At 39.2% G+C, this 25,937-nt stretch overlaps 1 protein-coding gene across 1 annotated transcript in view; it reads right to left on the bottom strand.

Annotated features, from left to right (window-relative positions):
• Positions 1 to 25,937, bottom strand: part of LOC146368064 (contactin-associated protein-like 4) — a 143,532-nt gene that overhangs the window by 12,795 nt on the left and 104,800 nt on the right. Inside the window, exons 14-19 of the mRNA XM_084911306.1 lie at positions 24,073 to 24,235; positions 22,518 to 22,645; positions 20,942 to 21,112; positions 16,590 to 16,808; positions 6,015 to 6,254; positions 223 to 447 (exon numbers count right to left, since the gene is read on the bottom strand). Coding sequence (XP_084767432.1) covers positions 223 to 447; positions 6,015 to 6,254; positions 16,590 to 16,808; positions 20,942 to 21,112; positions 22,518 to 22,645; positions 24,073 to 24,235 — 1,146 coding nt within the window. The remainder of the gene's footprint in view (positions 1 to 222; positions 448 to 6,014; positions 6,255 to 16,589; positions 16,809 to 20,941; positions 21,113 to 22,517; positions 22,646 to 24,072; positions 24,236 to 25,937) is intronic.

Below are 25,937 nucleotides of genomic sequence, written 5' to 3'. Positions count from 1 at the left end.
AATGAGGGCTGGCATTAAAAGTTTCTGAGGTTTCAAAACTTTAAAGTTGGGAAAACTAAAAGTGGAGTTAGCAGGGGTAAGACTGAGAAGAACAGTGTACAAGGAGGATCAAGACACCTCTCAATTAACTTAAGGAGGAGGATAAGGAAAGAAAGGAGATGAGCTCATAAAAAGGAAAAGAAGAAAAGACAAACAAGCGTAGGAGGCCTGTGCCCCTCTTACCATGCTTGTTGATGAGCACAGCCAGGTATTCTCTGTAGTAGGAGCTGACGTAGAGCAGCAGAGCTGGACTCTGGTTCGTACTGAAGCTCAAAGAGATGTTCTCTGCTCTCAGCGTCATCTCAGAGTAGATGGAGGACGGCAGAGCGCTGCTGTTCCTGCTCAGCTCATAGGGCTCCTTGAAGGTGTAGCTGACTGATGTTCCAGGCTTGAAGCTGGCTGACACCTCTGGCAGACAGGACAAAAATAAATAGGCGAGGATTTAGAGTGCTGTTCAAATTAAACATTAAAAGAGTTAAAGAGGTTATAGAATAGTGCAACAACATCTTATTGTTGTCATACATAAATCAAATATATGACTTTATAATAATAAAAAAAGTCAACTGACACAAAATTTTAAACTCACATTGCATATTTTATCATCATTCTGAGGCAGCGGTCCCCAACCCCCGGGCCATGGAGCAGTACCGGTCTGTGAGTCGTTCGGTACTGGGCCGCGAGAGTTGAGGCTCGGGTGTGAAATGTATGGTTTTCACATTATATTTTTATCGTTTTTATCATTAACTCGGTTTCCCTGGGTCTTTTCCCGTGTGTTATGAATAAATCTTCTGTTTTTTTGGTACCGGTACTGGTTTTATTTCGTTGTATTTATCTGCGACACCTTAAAGGCTGGTCCGTGAAAATATTGTCGCGCCACCAGTCCGTGGCGCAAGAAATGGTAAATGGCCTGTATTTGTATAGCGCTTTACTAGTCCCTAAGGACCCCAAAGCGCTTTACACAACCAGTCATCCACCCATTCACACTGGTGATGGCAAGCTACATTGTAGCCACAGGCACCCTGGGGCGCACTGACAGAGGCGAGGCTGCCGGACACTGGCGCCATCGGGCCCTCTGACCACCACCAGTAGGCAACGGGTGAAGTGTCTTGCCCAAGGACACAACGACCAAGGCTGTCCAAGCCGGGGCTCGAACCGGCAACCTTCCGATTACAAGGCGAACTCCCAACTCTTGAGCCACGAAAGGTTGGTGACTGCTGTTCTGAGGTATCAAAGGTCAATTTTTACTCCTGCGCAACGAGATCAGCCTTTGGAATGAACCCATCAACCTACAGTATCTATCCATTCATTTTCTTTCTCTTACCCAGGTCCAGCTTACAAGGGTAGGGGTTTGAGCAGCGATGCCCAGGGTGTCCTCCTAGCTGGACATGCCTGAACACCTCACTTATGAGCCATCCTGAAGACATCACAGCTAAATGCCCAAACCACCTCAACTAGCTTCTTCCACTGTGGAGGAGTAGTGGCTTTATTTAAACTCCCTCTTAAATGAAACAGCTCTAAGGGATGAAGTTTGCTTCTGCTGCTTTCATCCACAATATCATCCTTTCAGTCACTATTCATAGCTTGCGGCTATAGGTAAGCGTAGATTAACTGGTAAACTGACAGCTTTGCTTTCACTCTCAGCTGTACCTTTACCACAAGAGAGTCGTACATTGTCCACATCACTGCAGACATGTGTGAGTCTGCAGAGCGAGTGAGGTGTGTTGCCTCTGTGACACAGTGAAGCTCAAGTACCCAGCCTGAACTAGCTGGATATTTGAAACCCACCTTATTTGTTTGACCAGTTTACTGACGTCTCCAGAATTTCAGTTATCAAAAATATCATTAATAATCTTTTGCTTTTCAGCGGATTGCTAGAGCATTGGCAATAATTTGAAAACTTCACATCCTAAGTTTTCAGCCTACATGAAAAAGATTCTAGTTTGAAAAGTGTTAGCTCTGCTTTCAATAATGTAAGAGTAAACAAATTATTTATGGGGCACAGAACAATAAATATATACAAAATTATCCCCACAGTGTTTTCCAACTTTAATTAACTTCAAATGAGGGCTGTGGTGTAGGAAGGATCGTGCATGTCTTATTACTTAGGAACTTTATATTTCTAATTACAGAAATTAGTCTTTAGAACTTCTTGCTTTCATTTTCCAACCAGACACAGAGATTAACTTTTAATATATCAAACACAGAGTGTCTCACTGTGACTCACACAGAAAAACAAAGCGTGCATCAGCATCAGCATCAGCATGATGTGGGAGATCAGTAGATATCGGTGTTTAGTGGGAGGCGGGCTAAAAAAGGACAGATGGTTGAACTCAGTTATTGAACTAATGGAGAACACAAAGGTCAACGTGGTGACGCACTGTTAGTGACTTTAACATCAAAAACAAATCACTAAAATAGACTTCAATCATATGAAACAGTAGCTATCTACATCAAACCACATCAAGTACTTCTTGATGGGTGCTGAGTAGCATAAAAGCAGAAAAATGTTTTCAGTAAAGTATAGGTTCTTAACCTTCAGGCAGCAGGACAAACACTCACTTGTAAGTGCTTTGGCATTATTTCAACTTCCACTCCATAAACTTGAGGAATTTCACCCATCTGTATTAGAAATAACTCTGAAAGACTAATTTTCTATGGCAAGAGAGACAATCAGGACTGATCTTCACAGTGAAGGACTCTTCTCAGAGAAATAAAACTAACCTACATACCTTCAAACTATGCTTTAACTTCAGTGTGCGAGATGTATAAGGCAGCTGCGCTGAGGGAAGGGGATGGAAGTATGATGTGACACTGTGCAGCATACTGTAGAGTTTAGACAGATCCTCTGGAGAGGGGTCAAAGCAGGTGACACCACTGAAGTAAAACCCAATCCAAACTCTCTCTTCTGAATATCAAATGATTTGCCATCTCCAAAACTTTTGCTTTTCACACAGAACAGTGGTTTTGGTCAGGATGTTACAAGAGAGCTAAAGACAGGGGAAGGGGTTCACTTCATATTTCTTATCTTCTGTTCTTCCCACCCTCAGAAGAACTTGTGTTTGGTTTCTTTACCTGTGTGCTTTGAGATAGTCAGCAAATTGCAAAAACAACTAACCATAAGGTCTAAAAATTCCTTAGAATAGAAATGTTCTGGTTAATTTAAAATTAATGTGTGACTATAAACCTCAATATGCACAATGAAAAGCATGTGCGTCAGAATAGTTCTGCATGGGGATCCTGACATAGGCTACTTAGATTAAAATATGCTTGTGCATTGATTAGCTCGATGCTGTTTTGAATCCAGGTCAAACTGAACAGTTCTTTTTGTTTCACAAATAGTCATTGTGATCTTTTTGCTCTGTATTTGAGATTTGAAAAGTAAAAGTGTCACGATTAGCTGTGTGGCTGGCAGTGGCTGGACCCAAGTGCAGGCCCCCGAGACAAAATATCAACTTATGACGGCAGCGTTATTTGCTGGAAACACAAACTTGGCAATACAAAAACACAACTCAAACTAGGATTGCTTAACTAGACTGGGAATGCATGGCGTGGCATGACATAACCTGACGACAGAAGACGAGGGATACACACACAACTAACGTGGAGGACGTAATGACAAGTACTGACTGACAGGGACTAAAATACACTAGCAGGAAGATGAGGAAATGAGGAACAGGTGGACACATAGCTGGAACTTATTAGGCAAGACCAGTGTCGGGACTAACGTGTTATTAAGTAACGCGTTACAGTTACTACGTTATTATTGTGGTAACGAGCACGGTAACTAGTTATGCCAAAATCAGGAACGTGTTAGTCGTTACTGGGATTTAGATAGGGTCGTTATTCGTTACTTCTTGCGGTGGCTATCGCGGAGCTTCCACTGATTCAGTAACATTAGCAAGTGGTGGAGGCCAGCAGGTGGATGAGGGAAAGGGGACGCAGGAGGAGCAGAGACCCGAGGCGGCCGCCGGTCCGAGTGTCAGGTGAACTGAACTTCAGGTAAGAAGTTATAACCTGCAGTCCATCTGGGTCAGATATAAACCAAGTTTAGGTGGAGTTTATTTTCGTTATGCTGACTTTTTCGTACTGGGTACTAGCTAGCATGACGGAGTTTCTATACAGCTGGGCGGGTGCGATACTGATGTTGAACTTTATTTTGTTCATAAGGTTAATTATTAGAGTTTCCAACCGTCCCGTAAAAAATGGAATCGTCTCGTATTCAGAGAAAATATCACGCGTTTCGTATTGAGGTGAAAAGGAACATTTTGTCCCGGACTTCAGCTACAATGAAAAAGACACAAAGCTGGAGTTATTCTGTGTCTTTGCTGCGCAGTTGCATCTACTTCTCTCATTCACTCCCCCTCCCTCTCCTGTTTCTACTTCAATCATGAAACTGATCAATGATCAGCTGATCGGCTTTTCTGTCGCAAGTCCCGTCTCTCTCGTTTGTTTTCATTCAAAGGCTTTATGATTTTTCCTATAATGGTGGGCCGGTCTCTAGCCAAAATGCCCGGGCCGATTTTTTGTCCCAGTCCAGCCCTGTATGCAGCTCATCTACAGTCAACGACGGTCCAGGCGTGGGATTTCTCTCGTGGAAATATGCACATTATTTTTTCCTTTCTATTGGTAGGTGGCACAGTGCACTTGTGGCAAGTAAGCAAGCTAGAAGACTGGCAGTCTTGCTGGGTATCCAGTTACAGAAGCAACACATTAACAAGAGAATTCTGAGTAAAACCGAAGTTACTTTCCCTAGTAACTAGTTACTTTGAAAGTAATGAGTAACTTGAAGTAACTGAGTTACTTTTGATAGAAGTAACTAGTAATGTAACTAAGTTACTAATTTAAAGTAACTTACCCAACACTGGGCAAGACAAGGAAGTAAAATCGAATACACTAACATGAGACAAGATCTTCAAAGTAAAACAGCAAACATGACAGGCACAGAATAGACATTGAACTAAGCCTAAGAACAAACTCTTAACCAGAATAACACTGAAACCTAGGATTATCATATTCAAAACAGGACAACTAAAGAATTAGAAAATAAACCATGATACAGAAAAATACCAAAATACAAGAAACTGAAAATGCTGGGTCAAAATGACCCAGAACAGTGACAAAAAGTATTTTAAATGTCAAATAAGATGTCACGATGTGTTTCTAAAATCATGCTTCCATAAAGTTTAACTCTACATTATTGAGAAGTAATCTTACATTAACTAAGAGCTCAGCATTTTTTCATCAACGATGGAGCACCTTTAAGACATTTTGGTTATACTGGACTTTTACTCTACTCATTCGACCTCAGTTGTCTCGTCAATAAGAAGCTACCCAACAACAAAAAAGACAAACTTTTCAAAAAGCCAAAATAAGATAAGGACGAATGTCTGGGCCATGTACCTCACCTTGCTGTGGAGTTCCTCTACACATAAACAATACATTTGTCATGTTTAATGAAGTGAGAGTACCACGATGCAGAATGCGTGAAGCAGACTGAGACTTTTATGACAGGCTGATGAAAAAACTGTTCAACCAGATTAAACTAAAACCAGACAAAAGAGAAAATAACTTCCAAAAAGAAACGAGAAGTGAGAAACAAAAAAACGAGGGGATACAGACACATGAATAAAGTTAACAGAGGGAAACTCACAGGAGATGAGGACAAAGGAAACATTGAGGGAACTATAAAACTCTAAATGAAATCCGTAACTAAAACAAACAAGGACTTAAGGCAGTGACAAATAGATAGAAAAACAAAACCTGCATTAAATAAAGAACAAAGAAACCACAGAGAAGTAAACCCAAAGGACTCCAAACAAAAAAGCCTCTAAAAAAAAATGAGTGGGACAGACCTGGGGGTCAGCATCACTAAGTATCTAAAACAATCTGTTTTTATAAGAAAAAAGCTTGTGCAATCAACTTCCTAAGCCATACACAATATTAATAGTAAAATGTGTGTTCCTGTATCTGCTCACCTGTTTGGCAGAAAACTCCAGCATACGCTGACAGGCTGCAGTCACACTGGAAGCCACTGGCTCTCTCCACACAGCGGCCATGGTTCTGGCAGAGCGAGCCGTAGCTGCTGCAGTGACCCGGGCAGCCGGGTTGAACCCCTGGTGTTATCTTCGCCCTCTCCTCCAGGTCCAGAGTGACGCCGTTCAGCTGCAGAGAGCGGATACAGCCCCGGAAGCCTTTCTGCCTAGATGCTGTGCCTCCTGATAACACAAAAATAGGGCATGGCATTAGCATCCCATTTCCATTTTAAACATTAATGAACTAAAACTCAAAGCCTCCAAAACAAAGAGGAAGCAAAATTCTGCATGTTTAGCTAACAATCTACTACAGCATGACAACATGTTGTCTTTGTTTCAGCCCTTCTTTCATTTCTTTATGTGTTGACAGCTTCTCCTGTCAACTACAGCAGATACACATGTCGCCTGTGCTTCCCCGGAAGCTCCAAACTGTCAAAAGTTTTTATGAAATGACTCAACGATAAAACAGCAATGAAGCAACAAACTGTAAGTGGGAAACAGTTTGCGGGACGTAACTTTTATCATCCATCTGTCTGCCTGTCTAACAGGACATTCTGCATGCTCTCTTTAGTGGAGGTTTAAACCTTGTTTTCATTGTTACACACTCTCTCTGAGATCTTACATAGTTCAAATAAGACAACCCCTCTTTTTCTACATAGATCAGAGTCGATCTATTACCTCGCTCGAGGCACTAACTCAGCAGCTCTTTGCAGTCAAAGTTAGGAGACAACGTCCTGTTGTTCAGCAGCAGCTTTTCACACCAACAAGTCACTGATCTCTGTTAGAGTCTCGTCTAGGCCTTCTGTCTTTGCTCTGATACAACTCCCATAAATGATTAAACCAGCAAAGCACCGCATAATATGAAACTTGCTTCTGACACAACATAATAGTCATTTGAATCCTCACAGACTCTCCTGGAAGTCATTGTTCATGATTCAAATGTCTACAATCCTGTCATCCTTTCAACTGTTACTCTTTAAATAATCACTTAGAGAGGTTAGACACTTGGACGCCTTCACTTGCATAATAATGCAACCCTGCAGTGGTCAGACTTAATCACAGTGCAATCACATGTTAATCAGTGTTATAATCACAGCTATTGTACCGCAGTTTTCTGCATAGTGATTCAAATTAATACAATATGCAAACACGTCTGTGAAGGTTCTCAGTCATCCAGGTCATCGTAGTCAAAGGAGCTTGCAAAGAAAAGCGTCTGGACTTCTTTAAGTTTACTTGAAGACGTTTCACCTCTCATCCGAGAAGCTTCTTCAGTTCTAAGGTCAAATGGTGGAGAGTCCCAGATATAAACCTAGTGGGAGTATCCCCCCACAGAGGGACAAAAGGACCCCCTGATGATCCTCTAATCGCCTGAGCCAAGGTGTGAAACTGGGTGTGGGTCCCAATCAGCCAGAGTTTCGGGTGTGTTCATTGTGAAACCTGGCCCCACCTTATCATAAGGCTCAGGCGATTAGAGGATCATCAGGGGGTCCTTTTGTCCCTCTGTGGGGGGATACTCCCACTAGGTTTATATCTGGGACTCTCCACCATTTGACCTTAGAACTGAAGAAGCTTCTCGGATGAGAGGTGAAACGTCTTCAAGTAAACTTAAAGAAGTCCAGACGCTTTTCTTTGCAAGCTCCTTTGAATATGCAAACACCTTTCTTTAACTGTAAATGTGTCCCGACCCACAAATCTCCAGCTGTAAATGTATTAGAACATTTTACTCTGCACTTATTAAACACAGGCGTACACATACAAAATTGTGACAGTTATTGCTGTCACGTGTTTAAATATGCCTCCTGGACATCCTGACAAAAGACAAATGTTTTTACATTTTCTTCAGTCAAGAGTTTCACATGTAAAAACTGGGAGTTTAGGCTCATGCTGACATTCTTAATCAGTATGATTCTTAATCTCAGGCCATGCTGAGATTAGGAAGATTAAGAATCATATTACTTATTACATCATTTTTAATAAAATTTCCATTCAGTCATGTAAAGGTTTAGCTATTAAGAAGATTTCTTAAAAGATTTGCATTCTGAGACTCAGAAAGCACAGTTTAAAAAAACCTATGTAGTCATCTTAAACTGGCCTTCAACAACAACAATAACAACCCAATATAAAAGAACTAAAATAACTAACACAATCTCACGCTGTGACTCTGATATTAAAACTACAGCTCACAGCTGGCCTATTATACAACAGCGATTTCAAATACCCAACAGGAAGCAAGTTTGGCCATTTTAAATAAAGTTTCAAAAGGTTCCAGGAAGAACACCCAGAACACATAAAAGTCATTTTTACCAAACACTAATTTGAGCCCTGGGAGATATTCACACAGTTAAGAATTTTATGTTTTTTATGTCTTTTGTAGTTATGACCACCAGTTTTAATTATTTCAGCTTCATTCTATATTTTGTCCCCCTAAGAGGTTTCCTATGGTTCCTAGTATTACCAATGACCTTCAGTCCTTTGCTTTTTTGAAGAGATGAAGACACAGAAAGCTGGCAAAATAGAATAATATATTTTTATTAAATTCAGATACATTCAAATATTTATCCAGTAAGTGAAAGAAAACTTTTATCAGAATTATACAATTACAATCATTAGCTTCCACGCAACCAAATCAGAAATCTGCTGACTTGATGTTTCTCCCAAAAGTGCATTTTCAGTCACCATTATCTGCTGTTCTTGAGTTTTATGCATATTTTTTCGAGGAAACAGACATCTTTCGACACAGATGCTCATATTTCAGGACGAACATTTAAACAGGATATTTTTCACGTCTATCCAAGCTTTAAGTGCTCCACTCATCTTTGTCACGTCAAAAACCCCAGATGTCGGAAATGTCTTACTCCACTTCTGTTTGGCAGCCAAAAGAAAAGCTTTAGTAGCGCTGGAATTTTTTAAATGGCAGTGTGTGAGAGTGAAAGAGGTGACTGTAGCAGTGAGCAGAAAAGCATCCCTGAGGACCACCACCTCTGATCAAAGCAATAAAACAGCAGCAAGGAAAGGTTATTAAAGAACAAACCCTCCTACCAGGGAGGCTATCAGAGCGGTGAGGGTTTTCAACAAACATCCTGCCGTACAACTTCAGCTCCAACAAGGATTACAGAGTCTTCACATCAAATGGAAATGCTGCTTAAAGAAAACACTTAAAACAGCATAATGAGGGATTTGTGATGTGGGGATCAAAGCATACATCAAAGAATTGAAATGCAGATAAACTCCACCTTTGACCAAAGGAGCAGAGCTACGAGTAAGACCTTCAAGAGAATTTCAGCCTCATATCCATCAAAAATGCATCAGCTCTAACAAGACATTTTCAGTTTCTACTATACGTCTGGATCCTGTGTAATACTGGACGACATGAGAGTGAATAGAAATTAATTAGTGAAATGGAGATCAAAGCTGATGCGTGTTCAAGCCTGGACATCGAGCTCAACAAGTAAAACGCAGGAAAAAGAAAAGTTAAACTAAGAAGGAGCAAAAGCACAGCACAGCTCTGAGAAAAGACTTAAAATCTCAATATGAAACCAGGATATTTTCTGAAAACACAGATTAAAAACAAACAACCAAAAACAGTATGCTGTAGGATGAGCTGACCTGCACCGCTTGAGCGATGGCAAACAAAACAATCATCAAACACTATATGTGCTGCGTGGGCTGCTTATGCTGCACACATGAAAAGAGCATATAGATAACATGGCAATTTATATATATGTTCAGCCTAAACACTTTACATTTGATGTCTATTCCACCCCTACAGTTAAGAGTCTGTAAAGTTGCAATTATAAAAAAGGAAACATACAGTTTTGTTATCCTGTTTATTCCTTTCTTCACTCATTAACTGTTCCTTATACAACAGTTCCTCAATTTACTCATTACTGAGAAGAAACGTTCAGATGTTTGAGCAAGTACTTACTTTGTACCATCACTGATAAACACTGATTCACAAAATAACCATTGCCACATCTCGAAATTTTGGCAAGATCATTTTTACTCAATAACTGTGTGAGCAAGCTGGAGGGTAAGAATATTTTTATAATCTTTACTGAATAGAACACAGAGGCATATAAAAGCAGCAAAAATGGTAGCATTAAAAAAAACACTGGAAGTTAGGCAATAATCACACATGCCTAGGAACCTGTTTGTGGCCCTCTGATAGCTACAGGTTGCTAGGGAAGAATGGTTCATTCCCTGATTGGTTGCTAAGTGGTTTCTGGCAGCTGCTATGTGAAACTGGGCACCGAATAGTACACAGTGCTGGACTGAAAACCTCCTTGCGATTGCTTTGATCGTTAGCAGGTTGCTGTGATGGTTTGCAAGGAAGATGTTGACTCGTGTGCAAAGACTTGACTCTTGCTGAGCAATGGTTAAAGTGTGAAAAATACAGTGCAAACTGCAACTGGAGGCTATGATTTCTCTCCATTTATCCTGCAAAAAAGAAATAAATTCTGAATTCAAGTAAAACAAATGAGAGAGGAAGGATAGAACATAGACAGGGAGAAAATACTGAGCAGAATAATTAAACAAATTACCGTTTTGTCTCTTTGACGGTATATTCAGAAAACAGAAAAGCTCTCCACTTCAGAATTCACTTAAGAAGTCATTAATAAGCAGTTGTTGCCCGGTTCCACTGGCCATAACACTGGCTCCATCATGTTTGACAGATGATGTGGTATGCTTTGGCTCATGAGCTTTTCTCTCTTTGCCCATACTTTTTTTGTATTCTTAGCCTCATCATCATCATTCATGAGGGCATCTCCTGAACTTAACAAAGATAAGTCTATCCTCCTAATGAGTGTTTTTAACCTAGCTAGATGGAAATGGAAACAATGGAAATAATTCTTTGATCATCCACACAAGTCTTTCAGGCCTTTTGGTGTTCTTGCGCTAGTCATTGCATTCATTCATTTTAGGAATGTATGCAGTGATCAGTTGACCTCTGATAAAACTTTTGCTATCCCTCTTTTTTTTTTTTCCTTCAGCCTAATGATGACTTCCAGCTACGTCAGCATGTCTTTGGACCTCATATTGAGAGTTCCAGTAAAATGTTATGCAATGCCAGTTCAACACTTTGAATTAACCTCAAATTGTCCATTCCTCTGCTGGAATTACAGTTTACAAATTTTTGTTTTGTGTATAACATTTGTAATGTGAACTCTGATGAACAGGATATGAACAGTCTAGTGAACAATGATAAGTTTAAAAAAAAATTTCTTTTGTCATCACTGGTTTAACATGCAGGTTGAATATGCCTCGTATAAAGCATATAACTTTTCATAATCAATGTAATCAAACCCCACTAAGCTGCGCTTCAAAGAGGATTCGAAGAAAAATAACAACCTTGACTTGACAGGATACCGTGCACACCGCACTGTCTATAATAGGACAATCTAGTGCCAATGCAGCTGCATTTCGAGGGATATGAAGGGAAGATCAAAGGAATCCTGAAAATCCTTGTAGAGGATGGAGTCTCATCTACACATCCCAGCATGGAGGAATAAACTGTGCATCAGTTGGTGGATAGTGATGCTGCACAAATATACAAAGGCTCAGCTATCCAAACAAAACAAAACAACTGCTCCTAACCTTCACAAAGGAAGTGATTTCTGCTGAGCTAATTGCCGAGCTCACTTTAAATTGCTGTGTGTGGATTTTTAGCACCTCCAACGCAAACAGCATGCTGGGGATTATAAATCCATGCAAGGCAATAACACGGCTTATTAATCAAGACAATGGAATCCGCTGCCTTATAACGCAAGGCAGGATTATGGCACATAAGTACAGCATACATTGAAATATGGCTTGTGAATTTATACAAACCAACACAGGAGCTTATAATTTACACAATAGAACAGTTTTGCCTTACAAATGGAGTCTTACAAATACAATTCATGTGGTAAAATGGATTGTAAATTTAATCACGCTGAGGCTTGTGAATGCAAATAACTTAATATTCAGCCTTTCATACTATGTGAACAAGGAGGGACGCGGTGAGATACTGACGATGTAGAGAGAAATCTGAATACGGCTTTAAAGTCACCCCCCGCCAAGACACTAAAAGGGTTACATTTCATATATACGTTTTACACTTAAAATCTTATTAATAATTGTGGGGATTATTATGAGTGTAATATAGCTGAACGATATCTTTTAAGAAACGTGTTGGATGACATATTACCCTGTAGAGGTTTGATATTTTTAACTTTTAAAGTGAGATGGTTTGGTACAAACTGGGGGGAGGAGCCATCCAGCTGTCAGGGAGGGCTTAATAAAAAACAAGATATGAGATTACAGCCATGCTGGGAGCTGTGTGGAGGATGTATTTAGGCACCGTGGTGGTGAGAGAAATGCTGACATCAGCTTGCCGTGCTGATGTTTAGCAGCTAATGTTCAGCATCTTAATCGTAGTTTATTAGCATGCAAATTTGCACAAAATTCAAAGTACAGCTAGGGTTGATGGGAATGTCATTAGTTTTATTTATCCATTTTAGCATATATTTACTAATAAACCAAAGAACCGCACAATATAGCTACAGTTTTGATCTGATGATGGTGATAGGAAAAAAGAAAGGGGCACATGTAAATAAACCGAAATTTTACTGGGAAAAAAACCCCAACAAAATGAGGGATCTGTATCCAAACCAAAATTCTTAGACATATCTAGACGTGATCCTTGAGGCCTTGCGTAGAAAATCAAACTGGACAGCACGTGTTGTTAAGCTGATGCCAAATAACCCCACAACAGCCTTGAGGCATTCATTTAAATATTACTCAAAATGTGATTTGGGGGGTCTCAAGCCATTCTACTCCTACTGCTGGTCCCAGGCCCGGATAAATGGGAGGGCTGTGGCAGGTAAGGCATTTGTAAAACCTGTGCCAAAAACGTAGATCCATCCAAGTAAGGGAGCAATGCTGCCGTCTTCAAAAAAATTCAGGTTTGTGGAAAAAAAAAAAAAAACACAAAAAAAAAAACCACGTGAAGAAAAATCTCTCATAAATAAAGTGCTGGAAAAGGTGTGCATATCTAAGACCCTGTCACTGATGATAAGCAAAATGTGTTTGCCCTTCAAAAGCAGCGTAAATGAATAAATAAATCTCATAAGTCATTAATCAATTTATTTACTTTGGTGCCAAATTATGAGTCTTCTGCTCAACAACATCATTGCTAATATTTAAAACATTAATGCACAAATAAAGCTAATAAAATCAAAATATAGAAACAAAAAGAGAACCAACAACAAACCAGGTAATGTAGCTAGCATCCATCCAGGTATCAATTGATGTCAACTGCTGCTTTTTAAATTACTGACATAAACTATCAGTATAAACAGTAGAGTATAACTGCTTGCTGTTTAAAGAAAAGCTACAGTATGAACCACCTGTTTTCTTTTAATTTACTGTCAGTTTATTGCAAAAGTAATCTTGATGTTCTTTATATTTTAAGAAAAAGACAGCACAGCTTGATCAAGCAAGCACTTTGTGAATGTGGGGATAAAGAACTCCATTTTAACAGGAAGTGACCACTATCAGAACCACACTCAGGAAAGAGCAACCTTCCGCCATGACTGTTTGAAGGGTGAGGGGTTAGACACTGAAACCTGTTGTTTTTGTAATTATTTCCTCTATTAATGTCTTTGGTTGAGTTACGTTGTTTGAGAGGGACAGGTTGGGTCAGGTGATTTATATACAGCCATAAAGAGATGCTGATTTGAGGAGAATTCATGTGAAACTGACCATGACCATTCGTAAAGAGAGATCACAGACTTTATAGCACTTTAAGAGGCTAACTCATCAGATTTAACAGCTGCTATATAGGAAGCAGCAAACTGACAGCAGATATTTTTCTCTGCCTGCTCTGCTTTGTAGGTGAGGTGCAGTTAATTTACAAAGAGCCTATTGGTTAAACACATGCAGCCAATCTATATTCTCCTTGATTTGTCTGTTCTTGTGACCATCAGACAATTTCAGAGTTTGTTGGCTTGTTTTCCCTTCAGTGTGATTACTGATAAGAAGTGAAAGACTAAATATTTACAGAATGAAAAGACTTGACATGTAGAGTTGTACTGGCTGTAAGTTAAATAGGGCTGCGGCATTGATGAAGTTTGTAGCTGGTTAATAAGATAACTGCGAAATGAATAACTTAGAGGTTTAGAGTTCTTTGCAGTTTATTTATTGCTGCAAGAAATCACACCATGGGCTATGTGTGTATATATATATATATATATATATATATATATATATATATATAGAGAGAGAGAGAGTTGTGATTATTTACTATATAAATAATCACAACTCCCTACTGCATGCTTATTTATTGTGATTATTGTTCAGTGGTCAGAACCATCGCCTCAGCACTTTCATATTCAATAATGCTGAAGAGCTGGTGGCATCTGGCCAAGAACAGTTTAGCACTCTGTTGTAGATGATTTCTTTTCCTTTAAAGTATGACTCTGAAAGAGGAAACCAGCCGTGGGGCCTGCTTTTGAATCCAAGTCTAGGAGGATTACTCGCAAAATTAGGAGAAGATGATCTGAAAAAAGAAAAAAAGATTTGCTTCTCTTGTACTTTTTAAATTTTTTTTTTTTTAAATCTCACTCACAGTTTATTTGACCTAGAGCCAAGAAGTTGAAAAGAGCAACTTTAGTCAAAATTATCTTCTAGATCTCAACTGCTAGAGCGCAAATCAAAAAAAGACTGTAAAACCTCTATTTAATCTCTCAACTGGTCCCGAGTGTTGGCTGGGTTTTGGCTTTCATAGACATCCTGCAGTGGAGCTGATAGGCTGCACTTGTGAAACACACTTTAGGGTCAAAAACAAGCATTAGCTTTCTAGGAGCCTCTAAAAAACACTCTCTCCCACCAAGTCAGCTTTTTAGAAATGATCAGGCAACAGGATTTATATAAACAGTAGTAAAAAAAAATGTGGACTACTAATCTTTAAAATTTATTTTTCCACCCAACGTTAGCTTAGAAGCCAAAAAAACAAGGCTCGTATAGGCTTTGATGGTGCAATAGTCAGCATCTTTCCTTGGCCCTCTCTCTCTGGAGTTGGCATCTACTGCTTGCACCTGTGAGGGGTTTCTCCAAGTTTGCATGTGAGGTTAACTGGTGCTTCTAAATTTGTGGTGTGGATGTGAGATAGATGACAATAATCAGAGTCAATGAAGAAGTGTGTGTGAAAAAAAAGCGCCATGATTTTTTAAATTGTTAAGAATCCAGATACTGGTTGAAATATTGGTTTAAAAAAAGCTCTTGTTTTTGGTTCATTCATATTCCTTTAACTTAGTTTTATTATATAAATTTTCTAAAGGTAATCAGGACCCCCTGAGTGGATCTATTCGCCGTCTGTTTGAGAGCCGGTCCTCTACAGGAGCAACTGCACTGTTTATACGAGGTATCAACAAACTAACACAATAAAACTCTCCGGTTCTAAACAGCAGCTGGGCATTTTGGTGTCTGTGAAAAATGGCTCGACAAAACCAACATAATTGTTTTTTATTAATAATTAATCTTCAGGGATGTTTGAAAGAATATATATATATATCAGCACAATTTAATTCTGTGTGGGTTTTTTTCCTCGTAAACAATAGAACTTCTTTGTTACATTGGATATTTGCCAGCTAAACACTCCAATAAAATGGTCTGTGCACTGTATCTATTATCCTGCACCTGGCCTAAACGTCGGAAGGACACACAACAACCATTCTGCAAAACACATAACAAAAATCTTAACTATCAGTGCTTCATCAACGCTAACATGCATTACTAATTAGTGTTCGGCTTAATGTGCTGAACACTAATTTTTACTGCTCATTAAGGTTAAATTTGTGGATGATGAACCAACAAAGAAATCCAGAAAATGCCTGAATTTAGCAAACTATAGCGAGAACAAAAACACAACAGCAACAAGAACACAAAGGCACTCAAGAATGAATTAAAACTCAACAGCTGACTATTTAATGCTACACATGCAAATACGAGTCCGTATTTTTTTCCATATTTTACTTTTTCCGTCTCTGCAATGCCGACTGTAACGTACGGGTTCCAAACATTTAAAATAAAGCTAAGACTTGAGGTAGCTCTACTTCCTGGCACAGATGGCTATACAAGCTACCGTGAGAATGAAATGTTCTAAACCAAAACCTTCGGGAACCAGAAATAGCCCTGTACAGTACAACAATTCATACAGTGACATCTGATGTGAACTTAAGTGGGAGGCACAGAGTTATACTACGGGGACACGGAGGAAAGAAAAGGACTAAAAGCTAAAAGCAGACTTTAGAAGGAGCAGTACAGAAACACTGAGCTGAACTACTGTTCCCCGGAGAACAAAGAAGATATTGTCTGAGATATAGACTACGTATATTATATTCTAAAGAAGTGCAGGGGAATATATGGAGACAGAGAATTCCTTAAACAAAAGAGACATAAAACAAAAAGACACCAAAACCAGCAGTACTACTATTAACAAACAAAAACTGTGCGCAAATGCATCCATGTCATCCTCACCTATGAACAGCTGGCTGTTGAGCTGCAGGTGGAAGTGTCCGTCAGTTGGCGCCTCCTGCGTGGCGACAGGAAGTTCATCCAGTCGAAGCGACGCTTCCTTGACGTTCCGCTCAGCTCGGACTCGATGCCACCGGTTGTCATTCAGCGGGACGCTTGACTCCACACGAACCTCCAGCGGGCCGTTACCAACATCAAAGGAGAAAACCACCTGAGTGGAGGCTGAAAAAGTAGCAAGAGACAGGAAAACAGCGTGATTTCATTAACTGATTAATAGAACGCTTTTTAATAATAATTATATGTATCATTATATAAATCACAAAACTCATAGGCTGTTAAATTTAGATTATTTTGTGATAAGAGTCTTTTAGTATTCTGTGTAAATGACCTTAAGATTTAAGAGGGTCCTCCTTTTAAAATAAAAACAACAACAACAATTCATTAGAAACAACCTCATATTATTTAAGAAGCTTTTAGTAAATACTAACAAACTAAAATCTGTGTATTTCATTGTGCAACTCTCTATAGCGGGGGTCTCAAATTCGCGCCCCGGGGGCCACTTAGGGCCCACATCACCCCTACTTTCAGCCCGTATATTGATGTGAAGAAATATAATGTAATTTGACCCTTGAAGTTACTTTTTTTTGTTAGGGAGGATTTGTTTATTGTTGTGTGCAATGTTAAAATAAGTTCTTTACAGAGCAAAAATGATTTAATATGAAGGCAATATGAGCAGAGAGCACAAACATGGTGAGGGTTTGGTTGTGTTAGTTCAGTGAGGGAATTAATTAAAAGAAAACAATTTTCACTAGTAGTCAGAAACTAATGTGTACACTCATGTCTGCATTTTTAGTTTGTTAAATATGAACAAAATTGTGCGTCTATGTTCCTGGCCAGAAAGACAGCACCAATTTGTTTATTTGGTAGTTCAATGAAAGGCTTCAGTTAGTTAAAAGTGAGAAATAAATTGTGTTCACGCTTGCAGTTTGGTCATGTTATACAATATTTGAAATTTTTGAAAACACTTCATTTTCTGAAATATTTGTGGGTGTTTTCTTGTTTGCTTGCTTGTTTGTTTTTCCTTTGAAGTACTTGAACACTAAAGTGGCCCTCACATGACATGACAGTGCCTGCAGTGGCCCACGGCTCATTTAAGTTTGAGAGCTCTGCTCTATAGTATACTGTAGTACTTACAGGTATTTTATCTGTATGTTAAAGTGACTGTGGAAACACTTCTCTTTTGGAAAAATATGTCAGATATCACATTCTTAAAACTATCAATAAACTATATGGATTCCACACACAGACACCTGCCAAAATACAGTACTTACAATAAAATACTTATATTTTACTCACCAAAACTAGAATACCCAAAAGTACAACACTAATGTTTTGGAGGGGCTGTCACCACCATACAGCAGGCTTTAGTATTTGTTAACTAATTCAATAAAAAAATGTTCTAGAAGGCATAAATCAGGTTCAGCTGTCTGTCAATCAAAGTTAGCATGCCCCCAGCTCACATATTCCAAAGAGTGGGTCAACAAAACAAAAGTCACCCAATACAGTAACATTAAACAGGCAAAAGTATTAGGCCACACCTCAGTCACAGTCTGTCCAACAACCTGCAGAGACCATCTGTTGTAGATCTATCAGCCAGCTGCAGGAACCTGAAGTGAAACTGTTTGTCTCTACTTTTCATCCTGTATTGTTTTAAATCTTTTTCTTCTCAAGTCAAGTTCAAGATTTTTCAAGTTTCTCCAATTCTTGGTAAAGTTGCTGTCACTCCCTTCCCTATTCCGGTCCATTTGCCAACCAATCAGCATTTGACCGACGCATCAGTCATCCATGTCCCAACGTACAGATGGGGTTTTGGAGGATGGCCTGTGAGCACATTTGTAGTGGGTGAAAGTGCCACTCCGTTCCCTGCAAACTTTGAATTCAGGTGTTTTTAATTCTACTGCAACAGGTATAAAAAAAACGAAGCACCTTGCTCTCCAGTTTGTCTTCATAACCATTTGTGAAATAAAGGATTTTCTATACTGTAACAGGATTCTACTGTTGCAGCAAGTTACTTTGTGAAATTTCTTTCCTTCTAGATATCCACTGATCAACTGTAAATTATATTATTGCAAAGTGGGAGTGTTTAGTAACCATAGCAACTGTCAAAGCCATGAAGTGGGAGGCCATGTAAAGTTACAGAGCGGGGTCACTGTTTGCTGATGCACTTAGTGCGTAACACTCAGTTTTTTTTTTCAAATGACTTGATGGAGAACACACACACACACACACACACACACACACACACACACACACACACACACAGTATGGCTATATTGTGATGAAGCAACTCACAGATCTATATATATATATATATATATATCTGATATATGAAATAAAGGCTGTAACTAAATCCTAGCTGGCTGATAAATCTATAGCGTCATGGTATAGATCATCCTTTCACCAAGCTCTGACAGAAACCAGGGAAGCAGTTTTGGTAACACTGAGCAGGAAGTGAAAAGTCTAATCACATTTTAAAGTGCTGCACCTTTTTGCACATCCTCAAGAAAAAAAAGCTTCCTGCGGTGTTCATTCGAACAAAAAGATATAATGGCAGTTGTGTAACAAACTCTCATCCTTCATGGTTTGGAAGGAGAAGATGTATTACTCTGTGAGCACAGAACAAGATGAAACAATATCCTGCAGTAACTTCATTTAGAAATTGTTCTCAGGCCCAGCTGCAGCGTTACAGAGTGATCTGAGGCAGCTGCCAACAGAGCAACACCGTTCAGATCTGAAACAACCTCGCTGACAGTGATTTCCCCGAGGAGAAAAGCTGTTGCTCCAGCAGTGTCCCTGTATTCAGCTGTGTATGTGTCCCTTTAAATCTATTTTTTAGGAAAATGCAAAAAGCAGTGCAGCGATAACACTGCAAACTAACCTCAAACTAAACTGACTATAAAACTGGCTCATAAATGTGTACCTGTCACTTTGCTGCACTGCAGTCAGTGCTGTAGGCAAAGTAATGAGCATCCATGAGTGTAGTTCTGCTATTTCCTAAATGATACTATAGAAAGTATATAGAAGATGGACACATGACTTAAACATGCACTCTGTCTGACGGCCAGCGTGGAGTGACACTTCTGAGTTTAAAAAGAAACAGATTTTCAGCCTCAAAAGACATAAACACTTACCTAATCAACTTTTTTTTAGTTTAAACTCTTAGGGTACACTCATTCTGTAAATCAGGGTTCCCATTAGATGGGGGAAAAGAAGAATTTCAACTTATCAGTTCAATCAATTCTCTTATTGACTCCCACTGGGTTCACATTGGTACCAATCATCTATCACCACCATTGCTAAACAGCATATCAAAGACATTATGTGCATACAAATTAATTGCTGTGTGGCATTGTCTCATAATTACTATTTAACAATATAAACCTACAGGCTACAGTTCACTCAGCTTTAACATCACACTGTATTCTTGGCTACTTAGCATCAGCATGCTGTCTGTGCAGATGTTAGCAAAGCGCCAAAGCTGTGTTAGCAGCATAATGGAGTTGTTTCTGTAGATGCATTTTCAACTTTACCATCACATTCTTGTCCTTTTGCACAATAAAAAAGTGATGTCCATAGCCATGCCAAAGACTGTGCCACAGTTCTCTTCTTCTGGCTTCCTCTGGCTAAATGTCTCCATTAAATTAAATATTTTCAAAAATGATTATTCATTTAGTATTAAGTTGCTAGAAGATTCTGCAGGTAGCACAGAAAGCTAGCATTTAGAAATGAAAATTTCAAAAGTAAAGAAGAGAAACACCCTTTAGCCATGCTATGACTGTTGATGCTGCACATTTTGTCCACCAGAGGGCGCTCTGCAGTGTCCCTGTTGGCAGCAGGTCTTTGGGCCACAAACACAGCTGATCTGAGCAGAGTTGGGCAGAACATGTTTGGAATTAAAATTCCTGCATGTAAGGTTGAGTTCAGGTACTCGACTTTATCCCGAACTGTTGGGATGATGATTGTGATGATTCAGATATCGTCATTATTCGGTTTCTTGCAGCTAGGTTTGACGGTAATCGAGGGTAATGTTGCAGCAAACCATTGCCAAAGTTACAAATGGTGTCCTTGTGTCAACTTAATGTAGCTTGTTTGCATTCAGATTGTGCAAGACACAGGAAGATACAGTGATGTTTTAAAAATGTAATATTTGTGCCTACAGGACAGTTTTGACACAGATAAAGTCTTAAACCTCTGGGTTTACACAAATCCAGATTAAAACTTTAACTTCCAGGTTTTAGTGACACATCACTCTAATCCTCATTAAATTGGTGCCCTCAAGCTCCTACAGTACTCACAGCTCAGTTCGATGCGAATGAAGTCTTTGATGCCCAGGTTTTCCAGGAACACACCAGAGGAGCCCGTGGTTTTAAAAAGGAAGGAGATGTCGGCGCTCAGCTCTCCATGGAAGGTGGGGAAGTGCAGGTACGACGTCTCCTTGTCGAAAAATGCGGCATTCCAGAAGTTCTCTAAGAAGCATGATAAAAACTTTGTGTCATGAACATTAAATGTAGCTCATAACACTTATTTATCAATGTTGTGAAGCATTGCACAGTGACTGGAACAGCAATCAATGAAAAGAAGAACAAAGTCAGTGCGATACTTTGACTTTGATTTACCTTTTATTTTATTCTTAATGAGAAGCAGTTATCAGAGAATGAAGACTTAAAAGGAAATATGGATTAGTAACAGTTATGTTAGTGATAGCTAGAAGGAGGAGGAGGTACTGAACCCATAAGAATCCATTTAATTCAGAATTAATTAAACATTAGACACATAATCCTTTTTTCTAAGCTTGATACTTAATACAAACTTCTAGTCTATTTTTTTTTTTTTTTAAATTTAGTACTCAGCATCTTTTACATCAAGGAAATGGCATTACTTCCATAATTCATAGAGCTGTGTCACATGACTGAGATCTCAAGGGAAAGTTCCAACAAGCTGCCCAAAATGGGCCACAAGCTTGTCAACCTTCTGTTTCTGTTCACAAACATCTGACGTCCTCTAAAAAGCAGGGAAACAAACGTGTTTGAATAGACTTTCTGGATTTCTAAAAAGAGCAAAGTCCAAGTCAGAGCATCATCATGTTTAAAAATATCTTGTAGACAAATCATATCTGTAACCTGCTTCCAGGATCAAAGTGTACAATAAAACAGACTGCTTTATGTATTTCCTTTCGTGATTGGTTAAAAATGTCACCATTTCAGAACGGTGAAGACCATGAAATTCTCCAGTGTCAAAGGTTAGGCTTTAATTAAAATGGGACATATCCAGTTGGAATAGATGTTTAATCCCAGTGAAACTTGTCCAAACCAATGAAATCATCGTTAAGCCCTTCCTACCAACTGTCCAAAATCAATGAAATCAATGTTAAAACTTGTTCAGAGCTGTCCAAACCAATTAAGTAGATGGTTAACTTTTCAGAAACCAGTCCAAATTAATGCATGACCACAACTTAACTCGTCTAAACCAATGATATTGATGCTTAACACCTCCAAAAAAACTGCCCAAATTCAGCATTTAAACGAATTAAAATACATGGGCTGGGATTAAATGGTTAAGCTTTAATGCTGCTCTATTCTACAGTTTGCAGACAGGCATACTTGAGCAATGTGGACATTTGGTATGGCAGATTTAGGACACTGACGGCAAGTCATTAGTGCATATTATTTAACAACCATCCAGAATTTTGGCTAAACAAACCTGTTATAAAAAAACAACAACCAAAAAACAACTGGCAGGCAGCGATAGAGAGCTTTGTTTTGCCTTCCAGGTGGTCATTTATATAATGATGTGTGGTCACATAAAACCTATAAATAGGATGATTTTTGTCAGCTTTCCGTCTGCTGTAACCAAGCAGTTATGGAGACTTACTGTCTCCATGGCAACGGAGTGGTCCCACCCGGTAGGCAGCCTCCGACCCTGGCCTCTGGATGTCACCCAGCACCAAAGACCTAACCGGGAGGGTGTCCTTATGGGTCAGAAGGCCTGAATCTTCAGTCCTGTAAAGATGAGAGGAAGATGAGAAAGGAAGCAGAGATGAAGAAAAGTAAGCAGGGAGAAGGAAAAGGTGGCGAGAGATTGAGAGAGCAGGAGACAAGGGAGAGAAGAAACACATGAAGAATGATTAGGAAGGAAAACGGGAAAGAAGAGGAATCGATGAAAAAGGAAGTTGGAGTAGGAGCAAGAAAAATGAGAAGAGAGGGAAGAAGATGAGAAAAACCATGAAAAAGGACAAATTACTTTTTATTGGGATTAACTGCTTTGACATGTATGCTAATTAGGCTAATTTGCTTGCATAAATCTCCAAGCAAATGGCACTGCTGAAAAAAAGTCTAGACTGCTGTAATAATCTGCCACAACCTGTTTTATGTGCAAGACAAATTTTCAGGAAGACAATTTAACAGTGAGACAGATCGTATCATATCCAACCTGACACTCAACACTCCATCTCCGCCAGTTTCTGTGACAGCCTTTTCCAAAAGCGCTCTCCAGACAGACAGCCGAACGAGCAGCGCCGTCCGTTTACACACATGTTCAGATAATCTACAAGACAGTCTCGCTGTCAGGTGAGAATTTTATGAGTGGCATACTCGCAAAGCACATCTGTAAAGCCTGTGTCTGCGCTGAAAAGCTTGACAGCGAGATGAGAGAAAGTAGAAGGTGAAGTGTGATGAAAGCTGCAGGATTGTTCACAGCATGAAGGACGGTAAGTAAAGAGCAATAATTTATTACTCGAGGCTAGAAAGTCTGTTTGTCCGTGTATTCAAAAATAAGTCATATTCAAAATAATTAATCCCACAATCTGAAAGGATTAACACAAGAATTTGATCATAAATAAATACCTGCCTACTTTAGTGTTTTCTTTTATCTTTTAGAAATTACAGCTTTTGGTGTACCTACGTTTTTTCAGTTATCGTTACAGGTAGTAATGTTTAAATGCATGGGAGGTAACCTGAAAAATGATCATACAAACTCTAAATCTAAGCCCAAAAGAGAGAGCACATACCTAATACCTGCTGATGCTGCATTTTTTAAATTACAGGTAGAGAGCTGAGTGTGCTACTGAGAGCCAAGACTCTGCAGGTTTTGTTTTACAACCCAAACTCCACCTGTCTGATTAGCAGAGAAGACTTCATTAGCGAACTCACTTGCTGAGTTGATTAGTTAGACAAAAAACCCTGCACACTGGCATGTGGTTGGCCACCCCTGCTGTAAATAATTCATTCAAATAATACAAACAAATCACTGGCAAACCAACCAAAAGTTACCACAGAGAGGAGGAAGCCCCTCAAACTAGAATGGATCATTAATGTTGGACTGTGGCAGGGCTACCATAGTTTAATTTATGAAATAATGTTGAGAGAGCAAACTTGGCATGAAATGAACAAAGTAATAATAATGCCTATGAATTTTTAAAGGTCAGTACCACTCCAGGCGATCTGCATCACAGTTGCAGTAGTGTTGTAGATCCACACAGTCGCCCTGCAGGCCGCAGGCACACTGCTGGCTTCCTGGATGAGCTCCTCCCCAGTAAGTCTGGACTCGACCTTGACCTGGACCGCCAAGCCACCAGCTAAATGGAGAGCCCTCTGTAACACACAATCATGTTCATGTGTAGCTTCAACATAAAAATTTTTACTACTACAACTTCTATTATTATTATTATTATTATTATTATTATTATTAATAACACCAACTAAGGAATCCTTAAATGTTTATCCTTCTACTTCTTTTTACCTATTGCTGAGTTGAAAACCGTGACGCAATCAAAAGGCTAAATTAAAAATATTTAATTGAGATGGACAGCCAGGGATTTCCAGTGACTGGCTCGTCAGTCGCATGGATGTCTCATTATGAGCCAGTTCATTTCAGTCTTGCCAAACAGCCATACACAAACTCATAGATGCAAGCTAACACGTCATTAGCATAGAAGTTCTTTATTTTGAGTGAAGACACAAAGTTCATCAAACTGTGAGGAGATTGCCGCAAAATGTTCTCAACAACAAACCTAATCGAACCTAAATCATCCTGACTCTGCTGAACATGAACATTTTAAAGACACCCATAAATCAAAGTGGCTAAAGTTAAAGTTATGCAGATCTCAGATCCAGCTCCAAGCCAGCAGCCTCGGTATGAGCAAAGAATCAAAGCAGCTATCAGACAAATTATGGAGAGTTGTTACGTAAATCTGTTGCACCTGCTTTTGTTTGGTAAGGTAAAATGTGTTGGGTAAAGGTGGTTGAATAGCAGCTCATCTTCAGCTAATTGTTTTCACTTCTCTTGGTAAATGCATCGAGGAAATTAATGACTGGTTGTGCCACAATTTTCTCCAGCTAAACAAAAACAAAACTGAGGTAATAGTCTTTGGTGCCAAAGAAAAACGATTACAGGTCACCAGAGAACTTCAATCTATACATCTAAAAACCACAAACCAGGCGAGAAATTTGGGTGTAGTGATGGATGCAGACCTAAACTTAGAAAAACACAAGACAATACCAAAATCAGCTTACTATCACCTCAAGAATATTTCAAGGATAAAAGATCTGATGTCTCAACAGAACCTGGAAAAACTAGTCCATGCATTCATCTTTAGTAGGCTTGACTACTGTAACAGCATCTTTACAGGTCTACCTAAAACAATCAGTCAGACAACTACAGCTCATTCAGAACTCTGCTGCTCGAGTCCTCACTAAGACCAAAAAAGTGGACCACATCAGTCCAGCTCTGAGGTCTTTACACTGGCTGCCTGTCTGTCAGAGGATAGACTTTAAAGTTCTGATGCTGGTCTATAAAGCTCTGAATGGTTTAGGACCAAAATACATCAGTGACCTCCTGACCCAGTATGAACCTTCCAGATCCCTCAGGTCATCTGGATCCTGTCTTTTATCAGTTCCCAGAGTCAGAACCAGACACGGAGAAGCTGCATTCAGCTTTTATGCTCCTTATATCTGGAACAAACTCCCAGAAAGCCTCAGATCAGCTGAAACACTCAGTTTATTTAAATCCAGGTTGAAGACTCACCTGTTCTCTGCTGCATTTGAATAAAGCACCAAATCCACTCTTTTAAGCTTAAATTTCAAAACTTACATTTTAACTACTGATTTTATCTATTGTTCTGATTTTATCTGTTCTGATTTTATCTGTTTTGATTTTTGATTTTATATACTGTTTTGTTTGTTTGTTTGTTAATTAGTTAGTTTGTTTGCTTGTTTTAATCAATTTTAAATCATGCTTTTTATTTGTTTTTGTTTCTAATGTCTCTGTAAAGCACTTTGAATCACATTGTTGTTG

Source organism: Perissodus microlepis, chromosome 18 (assembly GCF_051167445.1).
Source record: "Perissodus microlepis isolate ML-2025 ecotype Zambia chromosome 18, ASM5116744v1, whole genome shotgun sequence".
NCBI classification, from domain to species: Eukaryota; Metazoa; Chordata; class Actinopteri; order Cichliformes; family Cichlidae; genus Perissodus; species Perissodus microlepis.
Note: the sequence above shows the minus strand (reverse complement) of the source record. Positions and strands in the feature narration are given on the sequence as shown.